Genomic DNA, 26278 nt, shown 5'->3' on the forward strand with positions numbered 1-26278 from the left:
GGAAAATGTCCTTGTTCTCACGGAGCTGACATTCTGTGCAAAATATGTGGTGTGTTTGTGATACACACTAAGCAGGGAAAGCAGGAAAGGAGGATAGGAATTGTGTGTGGGAGTGAAGACTGGAGAGCTGAGGAGGTAAATGAGTAAAGAACTGAAGGGGGTGAGGCAGTGAGCCATGTGGACATGTGGGGGAAGAGCATGCCAGGCTGAGGGAATAGCCAGTGCAAGGAACCTGAGGTTCGAGCATGGACGGACCATTGCTGGAATGGAAAGAGTGGGGGAGTGGAAGAAGACAAGGTGAGAGAAGTGGTGGTGGGGGGGGGGGTAGGGTGAACCCAGCCCAAGCCTGTGGAGAGGTGAGGGCAAGGCTTGGGGCAGAGGTGAGGGAGGTCTCTGGAGGAGAGAGGGAGGTGCCACTGCAGGAGGGAAGGAACGAAGGAAGGAAAGAAGGGAGGGAGGGAGAGAGGAAAGGAGGGAGGGAGGGAAGGAGGGAAGGAGGGGAGGAGGGAGGGAAGGAAGGAAGGAGGGAAGGAGGGAAGGAGGGGAGGAGGGAGGGAAGGAAGGAGGGGAGGGAGGAGGTGGGGCGGGTGTCATGGCGCCTTATGAGTCCCTGATCTGAGTTCTGCTCACACACAGTCCCTCCTGTAACCACTCCCTGGCTGGACTCAGGAGCGACATTTGTGCAGCTCAGGGGGCTAGGCTGGGATGTGAGCTATAGGAGCTCTGGCTCCTCTCCCACTCTCCTAGTCCCAGACCAGCATGCACTGGCTGTGTGACCCAGACAGGACCCTTCCCTTCTCGGGGCCTCAGTTTCCCTGTCTGTACAATGAGGCTTGGATCTGTTGGTGTCTGGGGAGCCTCCCAGCTCTGACTTCTTTCAGCACTTCGAAGCCTCATGTCATGACCCCATTACTGCCCCCTGCCCCTATGCCAGCTGAGGCTGTGTTTGAGATGGGGACAGGGATGGGACAAGAATGATCCCCCAGGCCCAGGCCAAGCCCCTCCAGGGCTTTGCCGATGAAGGTTGGGTCCTCAGCTCGGTGGTCCTGGCCTTGGGAAGAGCCCCTAACTCCCTGTCCAGCCTGCTGCTCTCCCACTCAGGGCCTCCGAGGGACAGACACACACAGGCAGCACCTCGGGCTGGCTGGTCTCATTGTCCCTCCCTCAGATGAGGTCTTGCAGCCCAGGAAGAGGTGGGAGAAGCCACCTCGGGCTGGACCTTGGTGTTGGCACCCTCAGAGGGAGAAGGCTGTGGCCACTTAGAGCCATGCAGCCTGAGCTTGGCTCTGCACCCACCCCTGTGCTTAACCCGGAGTGGGAACAGGTGTGACGCCACCCTCCCATGTGCTGCAGGGCTCATAACCGGGGCACCTAAGAGCACAGACAGTGAGGCCAGCCCGCCCGGATCCAAATACCCGCTCTGCCACTCACTAGCTGTATGACCTTAGGCAGGACAGAAGAAGAATAGCTCCCACCTCCCAGGGCTGCTGGGATGATGAAATGAGTTATGCCTGGCACATGGGGAGGGTGCGTACTGTTATCACTCTACACTGTCTCGTGGTCCTCATGTCACCACGCCCACCTGACACCCAAGGAATCTGGGAGCTGGGGAGGCTGGCTCAGTAAGGGGTACAGAGTAGGGATTCCAGTCCTTTGTTGATACGATCTCTGCCGGGTTTTGTTTGGTCTTTAAATTGTGAAATATATTCTGTAAACGTTATGTATAAAACATACAGGTACAGTTAAAATAACAGGAAAACATTAAAAAACAAAAACAAAATCTCTAAATAAACAAAAGAGCCCAAACACTCAAGTGCCCCCTACCGAGCTCTGGCAGGTTATTGAACCTCTCTGGGCCTCAGTTTCCTCATCTGCAAAATGGGGGTCACGTGGCCCAGAGGAATGAGGTGCTTCAGGTTTCAGTTTTGCCATCAGCATTCCACTATGATGGAACAAGTTTACCAGAGTTCACGGTCTCCCCTTGGGTCTGTGTTCAGGAGCCAAGGTGGTGGGGGGAGGTGCTGGAGGGTGTGTGCAGGGGATGGTCTGGGCTCAGTTGGGGGCCTGAGTGAGTGATGGAGCTCAGAGGCTTCGAGATGAGACACACGGTTCAGAGCCAGGTATGCCCAGGCACACAGATGAGGTCATAAATCTAGGGCTGAGCCTTTGAGTCCTTCAGGGACCCAACAGAACCCTTGTTGGCTGATAAAGAGGATTCCTCAGATGAGGGTTCCAACAGGCCCCTGGAACAGCCCTGCCAGGGCCAGCAAGAGTGTGTTCCTGCCCTCACTGCCCTGCCACATTCTTCCACCTATGCCCTGGCCTCTGGCCCCAGGTCAGGGGACGTTAGACTGAAGATAAATTCCTAACGGAGGCCCAGTGCCAGGGCAGGGGAGACTGGATGAGGGAGACTGGTTGGAGACACCGGAGACAGTCTAGAGGTTGGATGTGCTGAATTAGAGGGACTTGTGGGACATCGTGGGAGAGGCATGGGCCTGGGCTAGAGAAAGAGCTTTGAAGCCCAGGGTAGCAGCTGAAGGCTTGCAGTTGGATGAGGTGCCCAGGGAGAAACGATGGAGCCCTGGGGAGCACCCATGTTTTAGAGACGGCTAAAGAGGAGGAAGCAGCCAAGGCCCATGATCTCCCCGGGCCCTGGGAGCCCAAACACTCTGGGGCCTTAACTGACCTGTACCTTGGGGCCGGTTCCTTCCCTCAGGTGGTTCAGACGGTCAGGACAAGTGAGGGAAGCTCATGCCCTCCTGGGCAACGTGGAAAAAAGCCCTAGAGACCCTCACTCCACAGCACTTCCCCGTATCACTGAGTCCTGCAGCTTCAGGCCCCAGCTCTGGCTCTGGCAATTTCTGATTCCTGCCCTGTCCTCAGCTCCCTGACCTCTGGATGACAGAGTGCCCAGGGCAAAATCCTTGGACCTCTTCTCTTTCACCCTCCCTCCCAAAATGATTTCACCAGCCTTTAAATACCATTATATGCCAACAACTCCCCAAATGAGATCTCCAGCTCAATCCTGTCTCCAGGCTTCAGACTCCCACAGACAACCGCCTACTGGACAGATTTTCGTCCTGCAAGCCTGCTCCTCCCACACTCTTTCCTATCCCAGTAAATGGCAAATTCAATCTTCCCATTGCTCAGGCCCAAAACTTTGAAGTCGTTTCTGCTCCTCTCACACGCCACATCCCAGCCGTCAGCAAATCCTATAGGTGTTATTTGCAAATCGCACCTAGAATCCAACCACCTCTCAGCTTTACAGCAGTGGTCTTCTGACTGCTCTCCCAGCCTCTCCGCTTGCTCTGACTCAGCCCTACAGTCTAGTCTCAATACAGCAGCTGGGATGATCCTTTCCAAAAATGAGCCAGATCTTAGCATTCACTCCTCTGCCTGAAGCCCTCAAATGACCTCAAGGCCCCTGCTGCTCTCTCCTTTATTCACCCCCTTTTGGCCTGGTGGCTTTGCTGTTCCTTGAAGGTGCATGGCATGTTTCTACCACTGAGCCTTCACCACGGCTGTTCCCTCTGCCTGGGATGTTTTCCTCCTGTGCCTATACTGTGTCTATCAATAAGCAGAGAAAAAACAGTATTAAAAAAAGAGATGAAAAGGTGATAAACTTAAAAGATATTGGTTATAAACTCATCTAAAAAGTTTTGAAGAGTGTTTTCCTGAGGCAAAGTGTAAGTACTTCCCTCGCCCCATGCCCAGGCTCCTGGTTTGGGGATACACACTGCCCCCTCGTGGCCACCGTAGGAAAAGGTCTCATCTTCTGGGGGTCTTCTCTACACTGGGACATGGTATAGGCTTCCCTCCCACTTGTCCTGACCTGCTGGGCCGCGCAGTCTTAGTGACTCCAGGATGAGCTGCGTGAGCTGCCACTGCTCTGCCCAGGGAGTGGGGAGGACACAGGTCTTGGGGTCAGACCTGGTAGGAATTTCAGATCCCCAACTCACTGAGTGGTCTTGGGCAAGTGATCTAACTTCTCCAACCTTCGGTTTCCTCATCAGGAAAATAAGCATACATACTTTATGGGGCTTTGAGGAGTAAAAGAGATGAGCACAGTGCTTGGTGTATCAAAAGTGCTCAAAAGCTATTAGAAGCTATTCTTCTATTAGAAATTCTTGGGAAAGTGTGGGTAGGTGAAGACCCCTCACTCCCTCACCCATGTGGCAGGCTTGGGGTAGGCGGGGGGCGGGTGGGGGGTAAGGGAGGAGGTGACTGAATGCCCCAGCCCTTGCCAGAGCAGCTTCACGACTGCTCTGTTCCTTCCCTCCCTACACCCTGAGAGACAGTCCTGGGACAGGCTCCAGAGGCTTGACCGTGCTGAGATGCCACATGACACTGGGAGACCCTCCCTACCCACTATCCTCCCAAAGGCTCGCGGCAGGAGGCAGGAACTATCACCCAGCTGACAGGTGGGAAAATCAATGCCCGGACACCGGAAGCAAACTGCTCAGGCACAGGGCAAGTTGAGGCAACCAATCGGGGGTTCCGGCAGTTCAGCGGGGTTCTCTGCAGCAGGGTCTCCCAAGAGGCTGTGTGCATGAAACCTGGGGCTGAGGGCAGCCTAAGGCACTGGGAAGGACTCCAAGGGAACTGTGTGGGGAAGACAGCTCCCCCTTTCCTGAGGACGCAGCCCCTCCTGGCCTAGGTTGGGAAACCCAAGGCCTGGATTCTAGTTCTGGCCTGACACACAGCCCTTAGAGCCCTGTCCCTTCTGGCTAGGCCTTTCTAGACTGGGGTTGGTCTGGCTTAGAGAATGCCCTGGGGATCTGTGAGCTCTCAAAGGCCACTGGAAACGGTATGGGACACCTGTGCTAAGGCCACGTGGGGAGTTTGGGAGGTAGAACTTTCCCGATGGCTGTGGCAGGTGTGTGAGTGAGGGGACTGATGAAGAAGGCAGGTCTGTGAAGGGGAAGGAGCTCTGGCCTGGCCTGGCCATCCCTTCCCAGTTCTGGAAGAGGAGGCACACCGGCAGGTTTTCCTTAGAGAACAGGATCTCCAGGCTCTCAGGCATGAAGCAAGGCCGGCACCACATGGCAAGGGCTCCCCCAGACCTAAACCACAGGACCCACTGTTTGAGACTCTGCACCTCCCCCACAAGACTGACATTCCTTCTTCCCCTCCCCTGGCCTCTTCCCCGGCCTGGCCAGGCCCTGTCCAGGACAGGATCCAGAGCGGCTTCACACAGACCCTGCAATTAGGAGGGCTGCTTTCATCTCCTTCCTGCACACAACCTCCCACCACACGCCAGACTGTACCACTGTTTAGAGGAGCCAGCCCTGCTAGACAAGCCAGAGGGAATTCCAGAGTTAAGAACTTGGCCTCTGGAAAGCTCTGGCCCCATGAAGAAACTCCTGTTGGAGGAGACTGTGGGGCTGGAGGGGTAGGAAGATACCACCAGATTCTTAGGGAGCAAAAGTGGGGTCCTGATGCCCACTGGCTCCCTCCACGAAAGGGGTGGAGGTGTCTTTTCCTTTAGCCCACACTAAATGTAATTTACTTTGATATGTAAAATTTTGTCTAAGGCCACTGCTTAGTGAAGAATCCACCAAACACATGAGAAACAGCTTCCCTTTGCTGAGGGGTCTGAGGTCCCTTTGGTGATCCAAGGGGGGGCTAGCTCCCTGCTGAACCCTGGCAGCCTATCCTGCCTCCTGGATCTCCTGAACCTCTTCCCTCTTTGCAGCACCAACTCCCACCACCCTCTTCCTCTCACTTGGATCACTCTGGCAGGTCTTGGCTGGGTCTCTTGCCTCAAAGTTAGTCCTCCAATCCCTTTTACACACTCTGCCTGAGTAACAGCTCTAGGAACAGGGTGGGCAAACTAAGGTCACGGCCAAATCTAGCCTGTTTTTGAACAACCCACAAGCTAAGAATGTTTTTTTTTTTAATTTCTAAAAGGTTGGAAAAAAATAAAATTATTTTGGGACATGTAAAATTCAGTGAAATTCTGATTTGGTGTCTATAAAGTGTTATCACAACAGTCATGCTCATCCCCTCAGGTACTGTCTGGGGCTGTGTGCACACGACGGTGGCAGAGTTGGGTGGCCACAACACAAAGTCTAAAGTATCTGGCCCTTTACAGAAAACCTCTACCAACTCCTGTCCTAGGTCATCAATCCAGCCATGCTGCTCTCTGCTTAGGATCCTTCAGTGGCTCCCTGTGGCTCTCTACAAACTGACCCCTGTCCGCCTCTCCAGCTTAACAACCGTCTCTCCAGTTGTCTGCCCACCCTGGACAACTAATCCTTCCTCAAACCTCCCACAAACCACAGCCCCGGGCTTCATGCCTTTTACCTTTACTCAGCATGCCTCTCTCCTCCAAATGGCAGTCTACCATCTCAAGACTCAGCTCAAATGCTTCCTTCTGTTTTTGTTCCCCATCCAGGGGTCCTTCCCCTAAGCATGAGGGCTACGCCGTTCCTAGCATGCCACAAAAAACTCCTGGTATAGCCCTTCAGCTTTTAATAAACAGACTAATGAGCTATTTGTGCCAGTCCAAACCATTTCATTTTATTTGTTCAGGTATGTGTCCCCCACTGGATTACTAACTGTGAAAGAACAGGCCATGTCTGTTTCCCACTGCCCTAGCACATGCTGGCATGGGTAGGGACGCAAGCATTCACCAGAAGTGCCCTGCTTAGCATTCTAATTTTTCACTTGGCTGGTATTATGGAGAAAGAAGATGCCTATATATTTTCCAGCTACTATAAACTTTCAGCACCTATAACAGACCAGGCACCTCCATGTACGTTATCTCATTTAATCCTCACAACCCTGGTGAGTTAGGTGATATCTCCACTCCACCAAGCAGCCGCAAGCTGTTACGTGGCAGAGCTGCAATGTGAGATCAGGTCTCCTGCTTCCTGCTGATTTTGAGATGCTCTCAATGTACAGTTCACCCACTGAACTCACTGCTTGAAAGAAGTAACAGATGCTCATGAGCTTCCTGTTGGGTGTGGTGCCACTGACCCTCTGCTAAACGGGCTCAGTTAGAGGTGGTTTTGTAGCTCTCCGTCTCTTCCCTCCAGTCACCTGTTCCCATTGCTGTACATCATGTCCTTCAAGGCAGATCATCTGGGTCAGGACCAAAGGGCAGCCCTGCTCTTCCTAGTAAAATTAAGTGCCAGGTTTGTGATGTCACTTCTCAATTCTCCTTCTGTTGCTCTGGGGCTTGTGGCTTGTTCTGGAGCAGAAGGAAGTTGTTGGAAGTCTGGCCTCCATGCTGGAGAGGTGCCAATGCAAAGAGAGCCAAATGAATGTAACTACTGATGTACCTGCCTTAAAAGGAGCCTGAAGAATGCCTCCAGTGGGCTGCTGGCATAAGCCCTGGACTGTCCACATGGTTTTTTGAATATTCAAACAGAGGTCCAGAGCTCAGAGACAGGGAAAGCCAATACGGCTGCTGCAGGCCTGGGAGAAAGCAACAGAGGAAAGGTTAAGTGTCCCAGAGACTCTTTCTCAACCAGAGAGGAGGAGTTCGGGCTGCACTGGTCAGTACGCAGAGGCTGCAGTGTGAACCCACTGGAAGGAGGAGCTCGCTCTATGTCCTCCACCACCACAATGGATAGGCTAACCTGTCTGTCACCACACAGGCTCAGCGATGTGCTATGAGAGGCCTTCCCCCAGACTCCAGAAGACGGAATTCTGTAAAGTCTCCCGACCCCTCTCCTAGGTCTGGAACTGATGGTACTGAGGACCACTAAAATAAGTTCAGTTAGGTAGACCTACGAGAATTTTGGACAAAAGACTCAGCTAAGACAGCTGGGTTTAACCACATGTGTGATTCCAGCTGTGGTGTACCAATTCAATGTTTGGTATTTTGGATTGAGAAGTTAGCCTATGTCTTTCCAAAGATAGTGATCACTTTGGATTAAAAAAACGAGGTGCACCTGATGCTGCAGGCATTTTCAGGAGGAGGATGGATAACTGGGACAACTGAGACCATGACTAAGGGACATTTTCAGGCTAAAATTCTGGTTTGACTGAATCAAGCCCAATGTTCCCCCAACCATCAGAGCGATCACGGTGGTGTTGTGAGGAGCCTCTGCAAATATGACTGAATCACTAGTGACCGTCTAGTTAGAGACATACTGAAACACTTTATACAGACAGAAGAGAGGACAAGGGGATTTCTGACACACTCATGCTTTGGATGTTATCAGTTCAAGACAGTATGTGAGCTCTGAGTCCACCAGGCAGTTGGGAACAAGCATGATTTATCTGCTGGCAAAAGAGTCTCCACCCCACCTAATCATTCTTTTTTCTAAGTGCATCTTGATCGCCTCAGTCCTGGACATCAAAGTAGTCAATTACTGGCTCCTTGGCTATTTTCTGTAAATTACTGCTCCCAGGATTCCTGAAAAGTAAACACAGAATGATCAATCTTTTCTTGCTTGGGGGAAACAGATTCAGGTCTTGGAAAGTTCAGGATCAGCTGATTTACCATGTGTGAAGCTTTGATAAGACAGTGGGGTCCACATGAGCTGGTAACTGTTGAAATTTGGTGATGGGCACACAGGGGTTTATATTAATATATTATATTAATACCATTCTCTCTACTCTAAAAATTTTCCACAATTAAGTCTTGTAAAAGAAAATACAGCAAGCAAAGGAAAAAAAAAGATAGCATGTGATAAGCAGGCCAGTAACTTTACGTCCCCCAGGTGGTACTGGACACAGCTGTGGAGTAACACGAGGAAACGCAGCCTGTGCTCCTGGGAGTCCAGGCCGCCTGCTTCCAGGGCTAGAGCGGGGCTGGTGCTGGGGAGCTACACGGCCCCAGGTGCTCCTGGCTGAGGCTGTGCCCAGTGGGCAACACCTAGTTGTCCCGTCCAGTTCCAGGGGAACACAGATGGCTAGGACGCTCATGGTGACCTTGCAAACTTCCCCACCCAGAGGGTCTGTGTAGGAGGTACTGCTAGGAGAGACCCCACTGTGTTTCCCAGCAACTTCCAGCAGTGTGGCCTTGTCACAGCAGGGCAGCCGGCCCCCTCCTGGGAAGGGAGAGGAAAGGAAGGAAGGATGAAGACCCCTCTCTGCTCCTGTCTGAGAAAACACCTGCCAGATTCGCTGCTTGCCAATGTGGTTTTCTTTTCTCTTTAAATCACGAACATATGTTTTTGTTGTAAAAATGCTTCAAACCATATATAAGCAGACAGAGCAAAACATGAAAGTTCCCCCCTTCACTGTCAACCGCCCCCTAGAATCCCACTTCCATCCCCAGAGTAACTGCTGTGGACCACATGAGGTTCCTAAATCATCTGGTGTGACAGACTGAATCCATTTCCCAGTGTCACCACCTACACCGCGGAAATTACAGCCAGTGACTGTGCCCCCTGGAGGGGAAGTGGGCGTTACAGACATCAAACTTGGGACCCCTCTGGAATGAATGTATGTGTCCGACATCTCAGTCAAACCTTATATATCTGAACACAGCACCCCAAAGCCAGGCCCAAGGAGGCCGCCAATGGCTGGTGCAGCCCAGGGCAGTTCAGCCCCTGCTGGCTTCTCTGCACAGACAGGGCTCTTTGGAAAGCAGCTGAAGAATCCTTACTTGTCTGTCTGATGTCTGTGATGAGGAATCGGTGGTGGAGGCCGTGACTGTATCTCCTTTTCAAGTACACCTGTCAGCGTGGTAGGAGGACAAATAGACTTCCCTCTGTTAAAAGTAAGAACACAAAGTATTGAAAAGTTAGAACTGTCTGCGGAGAGAGGCAGACAGCTGGAAATGCAGTCCGAGACTTTCACTGTGACGCTGCATAGCACTCTCTGATAGGACCCATCTCCTCTCAGGCATGGTCAACTTTGTTTAACCCTTGTCCCTTTCACCCACCTCTGCTGGGCCTGCTACCTGCTTCCTCTCGTCTCACACTTGAGTTTTCTTTGTTGGGAGGTTCTTCCGACTCCCCCTGGTTCTGACAGTGATCTTAGGTCCTACTGTCCCCTCCTGGCCCACGCTACTGCCTTGGTTTCCTCTAATGGCAAACACTGTTTACAGAGGACGCCTTGAGTCACAGGTCAGCATTCTTTCTGTTTCCATCACGCCAGGAGGACACAAGGGAAAAAGGGACAGATGTGATGGGCAGATACCCACTCCAGGCCCTCAGGGTCTGACGTGGATTGTATCCTTTAGGTGTGTCTGGCCTGAGGACTGAGGCATGGGCTTTACTTTCTGGTTTGGACCTTTAAATCAGTCAGAATGGCTGGCCCAGAGGCAGACCTTCCACTTCATCTTCCAAGGAAGGAAGTAAGGAAAGCAAATATTGACCAGCCCTGTTTCCCAGGTCCAGCTTGCTCCACTGAGCAGTTCCTTCTGTAATGGCAAGATTCACCCACCTGACCGCAGTGACCACGACGTTGCGCTTCGGTTCACTGTCATAGCTCACACTCTCCAGGCCGTACACTTGGGCCAGGTCGTGGATGATCCGGCGGTGGTCTCTGTTCATGGGAGGGAAGCAGTGGCTCTTCTTACTATTCTTTCCCTGTATTGAGGGAAAAGATGACTGATTGATAAAAATCATCTTGAAAACAGGATATGTCCACAGAGGTCCTTCCCACCATCCCAGAACAGCCTGGGTCAATACAGAGACAGCTGAGTTTTGAAGGCCCACAGCACACAGCATTTCACTGACTGCTAAGCAAGCCGAGGGTGTGGGAGGATGAGGGCTGATGCATTTCCTTCATCTCCTGTGTGAGCCACATGGTAGCAGTTGGCCGGGGTTAGAGGAACAGAAGGCAAGTAAACTGAGACTTACACGGACAGTGCAATGGTTCCTCCTGTGGGGCCCGTAACTGGGGAGTGAGTGATGTTCCCAAGAAATGACTAAATAAATTGAAGACTTATAAACAAGAAAATCTCACTTCCTATGAAAAGTACATTTATGCTAAAAATCATGAGTGTACAGATACAGACACGCAAGCACAGAAATACATTTGCTCAGGCTTCCTAATTAGGAGGGGAACAATGATTCCATTTTCTCCTTTGTGCTAGTATCCTGCTGGGAAGCGGGAACAGAAGGGAAGGGGATGAGGAGATGGCGGGAAGGAAACCCATCTTCACAAGATGCGGGGCTAAAGCAGCCGCCTCGCCCTCACCCACAGGCCCCTGAATGAACAGGGAACCACCGCGGGGCTGGCTGCCTGCGGGACAGCTTCGCTCTCTTGAAGGGGTCTGTGCCACTACCCATTCAACTTTTTATCCTCGCCCGACGGTCTCTCTCCTGCCTCTGGGGTGCTAAGAACCAGTGTGTCCCATTATACAACAGCCCTTCAGAGATCTGAGGACCGAGCATGTCTTCCTAAGTATCCCTACTGAATCCCCATCATCCAGAGTTTCTTCACCCATTCTTAGGCACGGAGCTAGGATTTTTATTTACATTTAATATTATTGCAGTATCTTTTCTGAACCAGGACAGGGTTTCCATGGATGTTATAATGTATGGACTTTTGGGAGAGATAAGGATCCTCAAGGCAGCTGTGACTTTTTCCTGTAACTACTTTATACCGACAGTGTTTCCGGGACTTGACTTTTTTATCAAGCTGGCCTTAGAGACATGTACAACTGGATGTTTTGACTTCAACCTTATTCACGGCCTCCACAAGGGCTTCCATTTCCTTCTCAATGTCGCTGACAAACTTTAAGTCCTTCCTGAAATGAGAAATAACCACAGTTAATTTCATTTGTTTCTGATCTTCTGAGACTCCCTTCTACCCACCCTCTGCCTGTAAAGTGCAGGCAGTGGACAATGTGGGCAGAAAACCTGCAGAGGTCAGGAACTGTCAGATAACAGAAGGTTGAATGTGATGGAACAAAGGGAGAGAAAAGTAAGAAAACAAATATGAGAAAAGGGAAGATGGAAGGAGAACTAGCCACCAGAGGGCCAGGAGACTGGAGGAAAATAAGACTTTTTACCACCCAAGTGAGGACCACCCATGTGATTAAGACCTGGGCAGACAGAGGTGGAATGCAGCCAGAGATCCTTCAATTCAGGCTAGTCCAGCCCTTGGGGGGCCCCGACTCCTACCACAGGGCCCAAACACACACACACACACTCTTTCTCCCCAAGTTCAATTCTTCAATGGGACAGTTTTGAGATACCAAGAGAAGGATTTTTATTAAACATCATATAATCCCTTATAGATATATAAACTGGCTCAATCACAGAGGACTGCATATTAGTTACTACATCTTAAAAGATCAAACACTCTGGTAAGTCACAATTAAGAAAGTAGGTAACAACTTACATACCTAGCATCTTCTTTCAAACTGTCACTGAATTTTGACCCTGAAGAACGTACGTTGAAAGGATCAGAATCATCACTGATATGAAATGCCTCTGCTAATCGCCTGAAAGTGAGAGGGAAGTAAGTAAATGAAAGGAAAGGAGGGGGAGGAAAACTATCTCATAGTAACAGAGTGCCCACCAGGTCCTAAATTCTTTATACGTTAATGATCTCATTTCAATAAACCTAATTATTCAGGAGAATAAGAACAACTTGGGACAAGATATTGAATTGTCTTCAAAGAACAAAAAAAATAAGACAGATCTAGATGGTTCTGAGCAAGCTGTAGCCTGATACTGGGGACTTAGATTGTTAGGTGAAGAGAAGGCTGAGGGAGGGAAAGCACTGGGGATGGTCAGTGGGGGATGACTTCCTCTGAGGTTTCACCTAAACATCAGATACATAGACAGATAATATTAAAATTAATATCACTTTAGAAAATAAAGAATTGCATTTACAACACAAGCTCTGCATTATTTTTAATGTATTTCCTTTCAGATTTTTCCTCTGTAATTTTAAGTAGTTGCAATCAGTGTATATAAAACTTTGAATCTTTTTTCACCTTATTATTATGTGATTAGCATTTCTCATATTACTATTTGATTTTCACACTCCCTGTATTAATAGCTGCATAATCTTCTAATTATATACATCCCACATTTTACTTAAACAGTCCCCATTTAGGTTTCTTTTGTTTATTTGTTTTTTCTTGTTTTGTTCTTTTTCTTTTTTCGTTTTTTAAAATTTATTAAAAAATTTTTTTTATATCCCATTTAGGTTTCTTCAACAGTTCTCCAGTTTCTCAATATTATAAGTAACACAATATCTCTGAACAAAAAGCTTTTGAGATTATTTTTCTGGAAAATGTTTCCAAGGTGTGGGATAACTAGGTTAAATGGTATGGACATCAGACCCTTGATCATCATGGTCTAAGGGCTCCACAGTGCTGCTTCTGTTTTGACCAGCAGTATGTGAGCTTTGTGTCACCTCACCAACATCCAGGTATGTATGTCATTTTTTTGTTTGTTTGTTTGTTTGTTTTTAAAGATAGATAAAATTCAGCTTAGCACTTAGTACAATTTTCTTTTACACAGAGATAGGGTTCTCTTACATGCTTCATGCCCATAAGAATTTGGTTTACTGTTGCTAGATTTTCTAATTTTTTAATAGAGGTTTAATTTTCAAATTTTTAAGAGAATTCCTAGGGGGGAGATATTTCGATGTTTTGATTAGTTGGACACTAATTCAAACACAAACACCAATAAAACATCAGTCTGTGGGATGAATATGGCCAGCCAGTTTTTCATTTTTGCAATGGAGCATATATTTGCAACTTTATTTTTTATTTATCTATTTTTTATTTTGGCTGTGCTGGGTCTTCGTTGTTGGATTCTCTCTAGTTGCAGTGCGCAGGCTCCAGAGCGCGCGGGCTCAGTAGTTGCAGTGCGTGGGCTTCTCTCTAGCTGCGGCATGCGGGTTTAGTTGCCCCACGGCATGTGCGAATCTTAGTTCCCCGACCAGGGATTGAACCCATGTTCCCTGGATTGGAAGGCAGATTCTTAACCACAGGACTACCAGGGAGGTCCCTATTTGCAAGTTTAGATGGCATTTTCCCTTTCAAATTCACATTTCTTTCTTTTTTTCTTAGGTCTGTGAGTATTTAAGAAAGAATCCTTACATAAAGGGTCATTATGTGATCATTCAAAGATCGAGGAGAAATTCAAAAGGCTTTCAGAAATAGCTAGTTCTAATCAATAACTGACATTTGCCGAGCATCTACTATGGTTTAGGCTTGTGCCAAGAGTTTTATGTATATCTTCTTTAATTTTAATGTATAATCCTCATAACAACTCAGGGAGGTAGGTACTATTATTGTCACCATTTCCCCAAATATTTAAGAAAATTAAGGCTTGGAGAGATAATGTGATTTGCCCATGGTCACATTGCTAATTGATTTGTGAAGCTAGGATTCAAATCTGGGCAATCTAAGCTAGAGCTCTGGCTGGCTCTAACTACCATGCAGTACTGTCTCAACTACACAAAGGTGCATTTCCATGTTTTTGAGACCTTCTGTGTATTCATCACAGCATTTCTGAATATTCAGGACTCTTAGTTCACATTTTGGAGTGGAGAACAATGTTACAGTTCTTAAGGGACAAGAGTTTTGAATAGCAGTTATTACAAAGTTACCATAAGGGTCAAACCAAGGGAAATTTGGGCAGTGCTATTAATCATCATTTTACCTTCTATACATTTAGCCACCTAAAGAGGTATTGTTAACAACTGTTGAAAGTCAAACTTCTAGGTAAAACAAAACTGCACTTTGACTGCAGTTGTCTGTTTCTGCTTCACTTTTTATCTTGAAAAATTTTCAAAGAAAGATAAGTTACAAGAATATTACAATGAACTCCTACATACTCTTCAGCTAAATTCTCCAAATGTTAACATTTTCACAGAGCTATACCTTTAATCTTTGTTGGAACCAGAAAGTTTGCCAGTCATTGAATAAATGCCCCTTAATCTGATAAGGAGTATACTCAAATAACTTACAGCAAACATCATACATAGTGGTGAAATACTTAAAACTTTCCCTATGAGACTGGAGATAAGTTAGAAATACCTATTATCACCACCCTTCATTCAACACTGTACTGGAGGACTGCCGTGGTGGCACAGTGGTTAAGAATCCGCCTGCCAATGCAGGGAAAACGGGTTCGAGCCCTGGTCCGGGAAGATCCCACATGCCACGGAGCAACTAAGCCCATGCGCCGCAACTACTGAGCCTGCGCTCTAGAGCCCCTGAGCCACAAGTACTGAGCCCACATGCCACAAGTACTGAAGCCCACATGCCTAGAGCCTGTGCTCCACAAGAGAAGCCACCACAATGAGAAGCCCGTGTACTGCAATGAAGGGTAGCCCCCACTCGCCGCAACTAGAGAAAGCCTGCGCGCAGCAATGAAGACCCAATGCAGCCAAAAAAAATAAAAATAAAATTAATAAACAAACAAACAAACAAAAAAAAACACTGTACTGGAGGCCTAGCCAGTTGTAATAAGGCAAGAAAAAGATAAAAGTTAAGAATTAGAAAGAAATTAGAAGAGGACATGATTGTGTACATGCAAAATCTAAAAGAAGCTGAAGATAAGCTATTAGAAATAAGTAATTTAGCAAGGTTGTGAATACAGGTCAACAAATATCCACTGTATTCCTATATGCCAGCAACAAGCAATTAGAGAATTAAATTTTAAAAGTGATACAAGAAAAAATACCAGTTATAAGAGCATCAAAATACATCAAATAGCAAGGAACAAAATCTACTGAAAGATGTACAAAATCTATATAAAGAAAACTATAAAATATCATTGAGAGAAAACATGACTAAATAGAAGGATATACTTTGCTCATGGATTAGAGGCCTCAATATTATAAAGATGTCAAATCTCTCCAAACTGATCTATAAATTAAATACCAGCTCAATCAAAATCCCAGAAGTTTTTTTTTTTTGCAAATATTGATAAGCTATTTCTAAAATTTAAATGGACATGCAAATGGCCAAGAACAGTCAAGACAATCTTGGAGAAAGACCATGTTTGAAGAGATATGCTACCAGTTATAAAGGTACAGTAATTAAGATAATGTGATACTAGCGCAATGGAATAGAATGAGTTCAGAAATAACCCATACACAATATGAATACTTGATTTAAGACAAAGGTGGCACTGCAGAGCACTGGGAAAAGGATTTCTTGATAAATGATGTTGGTCAAATGAATATTTGTATGGAAAAAAATGGAATCATCAACCCTCCTTATACCGTGCTTAGAAAAAAAAAACAAAAAAATTGGTCCAGGTCAACTGTAGATCTAAACGTGCAAGGTAAAATAAGGCTCCTAGATAATAACACAGAATATCATCATGACCTCAGGATACGCAAATATTTCTTAAATGACATAAAAAGTACTATTCACTAAGGAAAAGACTGATAAACCAGACTACATTAAAATTAGAAACTTCCGTTTATCAAGACACCAGTTAGAGAGTGAAAAGTGAAGGCACGGAGTGTGAGGAAAACAATATATAAAACAAAGGACTCATATCCAAAATATATACAGAATTCCTAGTAATCAATATGAAAAAGACAGATGATACAATTCAAAAAATAAGCAAAGACTTGAATAGGTACTTCACAAAAGAGGATATCCAAATGGCCAACAAACACATGAGGAGGTGCTCAACCTCACCAGTCATCAGGCAAATATAAATTAGAAGCTCAATGACATCCAGTTATACATCTACAAAAATGGATTAAAATGAAAAAGACTGACAATTCCAAGGGCTGACACAAACAGAGAGCAACGGAAAATATGACCCTGCTCGTGGGAGCGTAACTGGTACAACCATTTTGAACACTGGTCGGCAGAATCAATTAAAGCTGAAAATATGCATACCCTATTAATCAGCAATTCTACTCCTGAGCTTATATCCAACAGAGATGAGTACATATATACAGCCAGGCAAGTATAAGGATATTCTTAAAAGAGCATTATTTGTCATAGCCCAACACTGATAACAACACATATATCTATAAGCTATAGAATAAATGATGATAAATTAATATAATAAAATATCATGCAGAAATGAAAATTAACAAAATGCTGCTACATGTAGCAACAGGAATGAACGTCACAAATGTAATGAAAGAAACCAGACAAAAATAATACAACAATATGATTTCATCATTTACATAAAGTCCAAAAGCAGACAAAAATAATCTAAACTGTTAGAAGTCAGGATAGAGGCTGTATCTCGGTGGAGTGTAAGAGTGGGTTCTCGTAGTTTTCTATCTCTTGACCTTGGTGCTGATTACACCACTGTATTCCCTTTGTGATGACTATACATCAGTATAGAACTATACATCAGTATAGTTCTGATCTATATGAAGTATACTATACTTCAACATAAAAGTTCATTAAAAGAATTTTAAGCCTCTTGTCTCCATTGGAATCAGGAAGTCCGCCAGTCCCTGAATTAGTATGCTTTGGAGCATGTGATGTTTACACTTGCCTGAAACCACACAAGCTCATGTTTCAGAAATATGCTGAAATCACCTAACTGGTTTATCCTCAGACACTTTGATTCTTGATGACTGAATTTCTCCTGCTCCCCAATAGCAGCAAAAGACTCAGAGCAGGTGCTGAATGAATGCTTGAAGGGTTGCTCCCTCCCACTAATTTCACAGAGCTCAAGGACAATTAGATAAACAGCAGTTGAAACTACTTACTTTCTCCTTTCCAAGGCTGAACACTCCTCATCACACTCCAGCCTTGAGAAGCAAATGAAAAAAAAATTAAGTCAGGGTACAAGTTTCACAGCTCCTACTCAGCAATAAGTTCTTATATGGTCAACCTGGAGACAGAACAGACTGGCCAAAACAATGGCTGAATGAGGTCCTTCTCAAGGACAGGTGCACAGGCCTCTGAGTTACGGGAGACTAGGAGTCCTCAGAAGGGCTTCAGAGTGTCTCCTGGCTGCTCAGCCCCCAAAATGTTCCTGGCGCCCCCGCGACAGCCCCACCTCCCTCTCTCGACACAGCAAACCACTCTGTTCTCTGTTCTCCTGTGGGCTGGAATGGACACGTCAAGGTCTCTGCTTCCTCTGGCTACTGTCTGCAGTGAGGCCCAGAAAAGCCTCCTCAGGTCTTAGCTGTATCCCGAGTAGGACTCACTGCATTGGAGTGGGCGTGGTCTCTTAATATCAGATGTCTGTTGAACACCCACTGTGTGTGTAAGGCTTTCCTGTTGCAGACTGACACAAATGAATGGTTCCTGCCTTTTGGAAATTAAGTCTAATGGGAGAAAGAAGGCACAGCTACACATTTAAAAAATTACCTGGCTTGGTGAATTTCCTTCTTAGTAATTAACTTGCTGATCTCCACTGAATCTCCAAGCTGCATGTCTGTTATTTTGGAGGCCATGGAAATAGCAGCTATTCTGAAGTATAAAAAAGAAAGGGAAGAAAGGCGCTGCAGTTTCACAAGAACCTCCCCATACCAGGCACACAGAACACTTCTTTCAAGGCAAATCTACCACTCGACAATCTGTGTGGCCTTGGAAGCCCATCTATTATGAACTATCCACACGTTTATGTGGTATCTCCTCGATTAGATGCTAAGCAGCTCCATAGGAAATGAGGTAATCCATTCCTCAGTACCCCCTTGAGCATCCGGGCCAATGCCAGGCACTCAGTGTGTATTCAAACACAGTCAATCTGATGTTTGCATACTCCTAGAGTCCCATCTCCATGGTGCATCTCTGCATCTATTCATCCATCCATCCCTAAACACCTCCACTTCTGTACGGTGTGACCACACAGGTCCCAAGATTTCAGGAGGCTGCAAAGACAACTCACAGAACAGTCAGAACCCCCCAGACCACAGCCGGAGCGCAGGACCTGGTCCTGGCTGTGCCCCAAGCGGTGGGACGCTGAAGCAATGCACGCAACTTCAGGACATCTTCCCTTCTGATCTCATGGTGTCACAAGACCAAAAGGGAGAGAGAGAGAGGAAGGAGGAGGAGAGAAACAAAAAGGTTATTTTACAAATTAAAGTTAGGGAAGGTAAGGTACATAAAGCAGTACTTTTTCTTTTAACCAGAAAAACTAGACTCAAGAAAATTTATTTAAAAAACCTTCCTTAAAAGTTGCAAAGATCCTACAATAAACTCCTGTATACCCTTTACCTAGACCCATCAATTGTTAACATTTAAGTAGCACTAACCTTTGATAAGTACTGGATGCTTCAGAGCAAATCATGATTTCTTTTCTTCGTCCACATTCACACTGCAGCTCTATCTGAAATAAGATTAACATGTAGCAACTTTCAGCCCACGGTAAATATGTGAATGGGCAGGTTTCACTTGTAAAGCCTCTCTCAAACCAAACCACGGCAGAGAATAGAGAGACAGTGAGTGGCTACCTTCCAAGACGGAGGAGCTAACCACACATGCAAAGTGACAACGTGGTGGCCGACATGCTAGGAGGGAAGTGTCCAGTCGACAGCGCCCCTTACCGGGAATGACTTCTGTCCTTAATCCTGCCTGAAGGGGCAGGCCTAGAATGAAGTTTTTACCACTGAACCAGAGGTGGACACTTGACCCAGGACCAGCCAAGGTCTAATCGACTCCACTTCATCCCTCTGCTTTCACCTCCTCGGGGGGGAGACCTTGCTTAATCCCTCAGACCAGCTAAGTCCCTCACTCACATGTTCTTGTGGCACCCCCTACAAGGGGGTAACTACTCCTTCACGACATTACCAAAGTCGCAATTAATTATCTGAGTAATTAATTAGTATCTGTCCCTCTAATTAAAGGAACCACGTGTCCACTGTTCACTGGTGGAGCCCCAGCACCTACCACAGCATTACATCTTATACAAAACAGACACTTATGTATTTGTTGAATAAATGGAGTGGACAATCAGAGGCTCTCTTGAGAATCTGATCGAAGGGAGACAGAAACTGGTCAGGTGGCAGTGGGTACTTTCTGAATTGAAAGACCATCTCAAGCTTGGCAGATAGAAGTCTGTACAATTTACTCCACCCTCCTCTTGTTAACTTAACTTGCAGTTCCTTGCAACCAAAGACCCCTGGTAAGGATGTGTGCCCAGGTGCCAGTGTAGGCAGTTCTGGACTCCTCAGCAGCCCCAGAACCACAGTCAGGGCCCCACCAGGAGCCAGGACTACTCACCTTGGCTTTGCAAGCAGTCACAGGGCAGGGTGAGCTGAGGTGGCAAGGCGCCATACATGGGTGGCCACAGTCAGCTCTGGAGACGGGGCAGGGCTGCTTGCAGACCTCATCCGCAAGACACTCTCCCTTGTGACAGAGCCTCTGACACCTGTGCATCCCGCACGGTAGCGTGGCACCGCAGGCTAATCCGCAAGAGATATCAACCAGGTGACAGGGGATGTTGCTTCGTACCTAGGAGAGACAGAAGTGGCCAGATTCTCATCTCCACGCAGGATTTGGGGTGGATTTTAACTTCCTACTTAAACATTTCTGAACTTTCAAAAAGAGCATGTTTTAAAAAAAGTTATTATTATTATTATTTTTTATATTTTTATCTGAAACAAAAATCAGGCTGTTTTTCAAAGTCTGAAAGGTTAGTTTGAAAAGAAAACAAACCTGAATCTTATTTAATAATGCTTGTTATGGGACTTCCCTGGTGGCACACTGGTTAAGAATCTGCCTGCCAATGCAGGGAATATGGGTTCGATCCCTGGTCCGGGAAGATCCCACATGCCGCGGAGCAACTAAGCCCGTGCGCCACAACTACTGAGCCTGCGCTCTAGAGCCCCTGAGCCACAACTACTGAACCCACGTGCCACAACTACTGAAGCCCGTGCTCCACAACAAGAGAAGCCACCGCAGTGAGAAGCCCGCACACCACAACGAAGAGTAGCCCCCGCTCGACACAACTAGAGAAAGCCTGCGAGCAGCAACAAAGACCCAATGCAACCAAAAAAAAAAAAAAAATGCTTGTTATGATCTAAAAGGATTTGTTTTAGCAACCGAGTGTGACTTGCAACATAAACTTCCCAAGATGGGTAACAAGCATGTGAAACCAGATAACTAGGGAGTTTCTGAAAATTTTATGACTAACTGGGAGGATCAGGTGATCTTTTCCCTCTGCAAACAGCTAGGGCACTGAGTTCACAGAAACCCTGGGGGTGGGGGCACCCTTGGCTCATGGTTTCAAGACTGCTTGCAGGGCTGTTTTATGTAATTAATTACTCAACTCTCCTCACGTCTCCCAACCCATGATCTCCATAGTTTTAGACAGCTCTGTCATTAAAAAAAATTAAGAGGCAACAGACCGTGGACCAACCAAATCATTTTTTTTTTCTTGAGAAATTGCCTCCATTCAGGATTCTTCACTCCAGGAAAAAGATGCTGGAATTTTATTCCTGTGGAACCAAAGGTTACTCTTACGTATTCACTCAAATTCTTTTAAGAACCCTCAAAGTGAGGAATATACTTCGACTCTGGTGACACATAACTTGTACTCTTGAAGAGGCCCCCAAAGTCTAGGACGTACATGCTTTGGAATCAGTATTTTGGTAGAATGTAGTTCCCAGTCATTAAACACTCACCTACTCCACCACTGGGATAATTTGTGCACATGCTATGCCCTCTGCTGTCCCCTCCCCACATTACTTGCCTATCTTCTCACTGTCCTTTAGGATGTTACTTATGCTACTTCCTCCAGAAACACCTTCCCTGGGTAAGGGCCCCTTCTATCCCCTTCAGTACTCTGTACTTCCCACATTACTGTACTTTTTTTTTTTTTTAGTATTTATTTATTTATTTGGCTGTGCCAGGTCTTAGTTGCGGCATGCAGGATCTTTTAGTTGTGGCATGCAGGATCTAGTTCCCTAACCAGGGATTGAACCCAAGCCCCCTGCATTGGGAGCACAGAGTCTTAACCACTGGACCACCAGGTAAGTCCCACACACTACTGTACTTACAATCGACTGTTTACACGTCTGCTTCCCACCCCAGAGTGAAGGCTCCACAAGGGCAGGGGCGGCACCTGTCTTGTTCATTTCTGAATCACCCAAACCTAGCCTGTTACCTAGTACATAGCAGGTATGCAGTAAGTATTTGTTGACTGAAGTCCATCAACACAAAGATGACACATGGATGTCTTAGAATGGTTACTCTCAGAGGAAGTGAGATTTTTAGACGAAGAATAAATACCAAGGATTATGAGAACCACTGACAGGAAATAAGTGGAGAAAAATGTGTCCATCAAGATAAGAATACTGAAAGCATATTGTCATAGTTGTCAAGAGTTTCAAGAAATGTTGGCCAACATGTTACAAAGTAAAAAAAGCAGGTTACAAAACAGTATAATCTTCATAGAGTAGGGGAAAGAGTGTATCATACATGCCTGGAAGTCTATACACCAGGATGTTAAGAGTATTTCTTTCTGCATAGCAAAACTGTACTATCTTAACTGTCTACAATGAATATGCTTTTTTTTTTTTTTTTTGCATATTTTACTTCTCTGAAACTGGGATACATTTTATAATCAACAGCATCCCGCAGTCACTGTCTCATGTCTTAGCTGTTACTACCTATGTATGCAGCCCTTGGTTGCTATTTCTGGTGCAGGACTAGGCAACTATAGCCTTCAATACTTTTGCCAACAGACCATTTAAGGACCACTTGAGGAAGGAATAATGGATTTGGTTGTTGTCTGAAAAAACTTCCACTGACATCTTCTGATAAGATCAAGAAAAGGCCAGCATCAAAATGTACAGCAGGTTGCTCCTGATGTAGTCCTCGCCTAAGAAGTCCTACACCACTGTTCTCTTTTTTTTTTTTTAAGTTTAGTATTAGTTGTTTTGTTTGTTTTTTTTATACTGCAGGTTCTTATTAGGCATCAATTTTATACACATTAGTGTATACATGTCAATTCCAATCGCCCAATTCAGCACACCACCATCCCCACACCACCGCAGTTTTCCCCCCTTGGTGTCCATATGTCCATTCTCTACATCTGTGTCTCAACTTCTGCCCTGCAAACCGGCTCATCGAATATGCATTTTTAAGATAAACAAATCTTTTTAAAGTGTTTCAAAGTGTCTATAGTCAGCGGTGCCAAATATAGCTTAGACACTAAGAATAAGGATGAAAGTCCTTCATGGTAATGGCAGCAAGGAGGGGTAGGTTAGCCTGGAGCAAGGTGTACGGCCGATCACTCAGGATGGAAAGCTGCGTAGGGAGTAGAGAGAAGGAACGGTGGCAATTGGTGGAGAGCCCACTCTCACTCTTGGGATATTCTCACTGTAACACCTTTCCCCAGACTAGCAACCCCTCCCCATGCTGGCTAACCTAGAAGTTGTCTCTGAACACGGCTCATGCTCTCAAGGCCAACTGGCTGAGTTTCATTTGATTGTAACCAGATTAAAAATGAGAGCAGGGACTTCCCTGGTGGCACAGTGGTTAAGAATCCGCCTGCCAATGCAGGGGACACAGCGGGTTTTTAAGCCCTGGTCCAGGAAGATCCCACATGCTGCGGAGAAACTAAGCCTGTGCACCACAACTACTGAGCCTGCACTCTACAGCCCATGAGCCACGACCACTGAGCCCGTGCGCCACAACTACTGAAGCCCGCGTGCCTAGAGCCCGTGCTCCGCAACAAGAGATGCCACCGCAATGAGAAGCCCGCGCACCACAATGAATAGTAGCCCCTACTCTCGCCGCAACTAGAGAAAGCCCGCGTGCAGCAACGAAGCAGCCAAATAAATAAATTTATTAAAAAATAAACAAATAAAATAAAAATGAAAGCAGAATAGACTCAGAATGCTACCTACTGTATGATTCCATTTATGTGATATTCTGAAAAGGCAAAACTACAGGGGCAGACAACAGATCATTGGTTGCCAGGGCCTGGGGGAAAGGGGAGAGTAACTATGAAGTGGCCCAAAGGAATGTCTGCAGGTGAATGAATGTTCCACATCTTGACTGTGGTGGTGGTTACATGACTGTACGAATGCTTTTGTCAAAACTCATAGACTTGTACACTCAAAAGGGTACATTTCATTTTATGCAAACTATACCTTAATGAAAAGAAAAAGAAAAGAAAAAAAAGTGGCAACAGCAAATCTCTGCTCCTTGGAGTATATTTATTTTGAGAAACAATGAGGCTAACCCTCTTAACGAAATCCAATCATAAATCTCTGGTTGGAACAATGAACACTTGAGAGAGAAAACTTACCTCATGTTTGCCCATGCACCATTTCTGAGTTAGAAAAGTACAAGGGGGACACTTCTCCTCACTATGACAAGAATGATACACTGTAGAAAGAGAAAGATAAAATTAGGAGTAATGTTTAAAATTAGGAATAATGTTTAAACATAGACTATTACACATATTATAATGGCATATGACATGGAACTTTTAAATTTCAGAGCTGAGTACTTTTTAAAATGGTCACTGGAAAGTAAAAGTAGTTGGCTTTATATTAAAGTGTTGAAAGATGAGCATGAGTGAGAAAAAGAAACCCAACTGAGGGGCGAGAGACACAGAAGCAGAGAAGGAGGCAGTTTTTCTACTCCGTCTCCTGTGGCACTGCCACATGGTCTGGCCACATTACTCAGCCATTCTTTTGGTCCTACCTTACACAGCAACTGCTCCCTTTTGTTGTGACATCTTTGTTATGTCATCTAATGTGCTTCCTCTGACTCCTTTCAATTTCCTTACTGCCTGGAAGAGGCAGTTCATTCAAACTCACCTCCTACAACAAAGCCTTCCTTGGCTGACCACACCCTGCCCTGAGCACTCTTGCTCTCCCTCACGTCTTAGTTCTTACACAGATGGCTTACTGCCATGCTATCTGGCCCTTCTTCATGTATTGGCTGGTTGTGTCAAATGTATTCAACTACCATCTTCCTCCTCTCAGAAACAACAGAACAACCTCAAGGTCATGAGGTTATTTTGACCTTCCTTCCTCTGACCCTCCCTCTATGTCTGACACCATGCTGGATATACAAGAAACACTCAAGAAAAGTTAAGTGAACGCTGAACGAAAGCAGGCTAAAACAAAACAACTCACAAATAGTTAAGTTCTCACTATGGACATCAATCAGCAGGATTTGGACTTGCTTTGTAACATCTGCAAGTGACTACAAAGGAAGTGAGTACAAGTGAGTGGGTGAGTATCTGCTTGGACATTAACTTCATGCTGGTGTGAACACCACAGCAAGGGCTTGCAAACTAAGCTGGGAGGGCCGTCTTAAGGTCTCCAGGAAAGGAGGGACTTTTCACTTCATGAGGAATTTACTTAATTCTTTTTCACTCTATTAACTTAAAAAATTGAGAAATGCTTGTCTATTTGTCAGACTAAATCATATGGCCAGATTTATTGTTAAGTATCAAATCCAGTGACTTAAATTATATCAGGTTTGCCTCTGGGACTTGGTAAAATGAAATGATAGGGCCAATATGGTCCTAGAGGAAAGCCAGTGACTAGACTGGACAGAAAATGGGTGATGTCAAGTAGCTATTTATCTGGTGTCTACAGCAGCCTATCACAGAAAAACTGGAAACAAATGTCCAGCAACATGAAACTGACTGAATCAGTTATGGCCCATCCATGTAACAGGACACTCCACTACCATCTAGAAAAATATTCACTGATAAGGAGATAGATTAAAATTACAACAATAAGGGCTTCCCTGGTGGCGCAGTGGTTGAGAGTCTGCCTGCTAATGCGGGGGACACGGGTTCGAGCCCTGGTCTGGGAGGATCCCGCGTGCCGCGGAGCGGCTGGGCCCGTGAGCCACAGTTGCTGAGCCTGCGCGTCTGGAGCCTGTGCCCCGCGACGGGGGGGGCCGCGATGGGGAGAGGCCCGCGCACCGCGATGAAGAGCGGTCCCCGCACCGCGATGAAGAGTGGCCCCCGCTTGCCGCGGCTGGAGAAAGCCCTCGCACGAACTGGGGACCCAACGCAGCCAAAAATAAATAAATAAATAAATAAATAAGAAAATCCTTTAAAAAAAAAAAAAAAAAAAAAATTACAACAATAAGAGGGAAAAAAATCCAGTTAAAATAAATTCATTAGGATCCCACTTTTATTTTAGGAAAGAAAATGCAAATATATATTTTTGCCCATGGAAAAAGGCCCTGAAAATACACACTAGGGCGTAATTCCTAAAAGGTAACATAAGAGATGATTTAATTTCAATCTTTTGACTTTATCTCTATTTTCTTTCTTTCTCTCTTCCTTTTTATGTAATAAACATATATTGCGTCTACAACAACAACAAAACCGAATTACTTTTAACTTTACAAAAAGATGCTTAACTTTGAAATATGCACCAGAAGTGGAGGCCACAAAGAAAGAAGACAAGACCAGCTGGGGATTCTCCCAACCCTTTGGGTGTGTTTGACATCCACAGAGTAAAGCAATGGAAGGCACTGTGA

General features: G+C 46.0%; 1 protein-coding gene across 5 annotated transcripts in view; it reads right to left on the minus strand.

The window, feature by feature from the left end:
• Positions 1-6474: 6474 nt before the first annotated feature.
• Positions 6475-26278, minus strand: part of NFX1 (nuclear transcription factor, X-box binding 1) — a 78706-nt gene continuing 58902 nt past the window's right edge. For 2 of the 5 annotated variants that reach the window (XM_057548440.1, XM_057548442.1), the window contains exons 15-25: positions 24072-24151; positions 20036-20266; positions 19069-19142; positions 18182-18283; positions 17575-17616; positions 12260-12358; positions 11593-11659; positions 10348-10493; positions 9566-9670; positions 8260-8368; positions 6475-7422 (exon numbers count right to left, since the gene is read on the minus strand). In XM_057548440.1, coding sequence (XP_057404423.1) covers positions 8296-8368; positions 9566-9670; positions 10348-10493; positions 11593-11659; positions 12260-12358; positions 17575-17616; positions 18182-18283; positions 19069-19142; positions 20036-20266; positions 24072-24151 — 1019 coding nt within the window. In that variant the 3' untranslated portion in view covers positions 6475-7422; positions 8260-8295. Of the gene's footprint in view, positions 7423-8091; positions 8369-9565; positions 9671-10347; positions 10494-10766; positions 11660-12259; positions 12359-17574; positions 17617-18181; positions 18284-19068; positions 19143-20035; positions 20267-24071; positions 24152-26278 lie in introns of those variants that run through there. The other 3 variants (XR_009008610.1, XM_057548441.1, XR_009008611.1) reach the window with 3 other exon arrangements.

This window comes from Balaenoptera acutorostrata, chromosome 6, assembly GCF_949987535.1.
Source record: "Balaenoptera acutorostrata chromosome 6, mBalAcu1.1, whole genome shotgun sequence".
NCBI classification, from domain to species: domain Eukaryota; kingdom Metazoa; phylum Chordata; class Mammalia; order Artiodactyla; family Balaenopteridae; genus Balaenoptera; species Balaenoptera acutorostrata.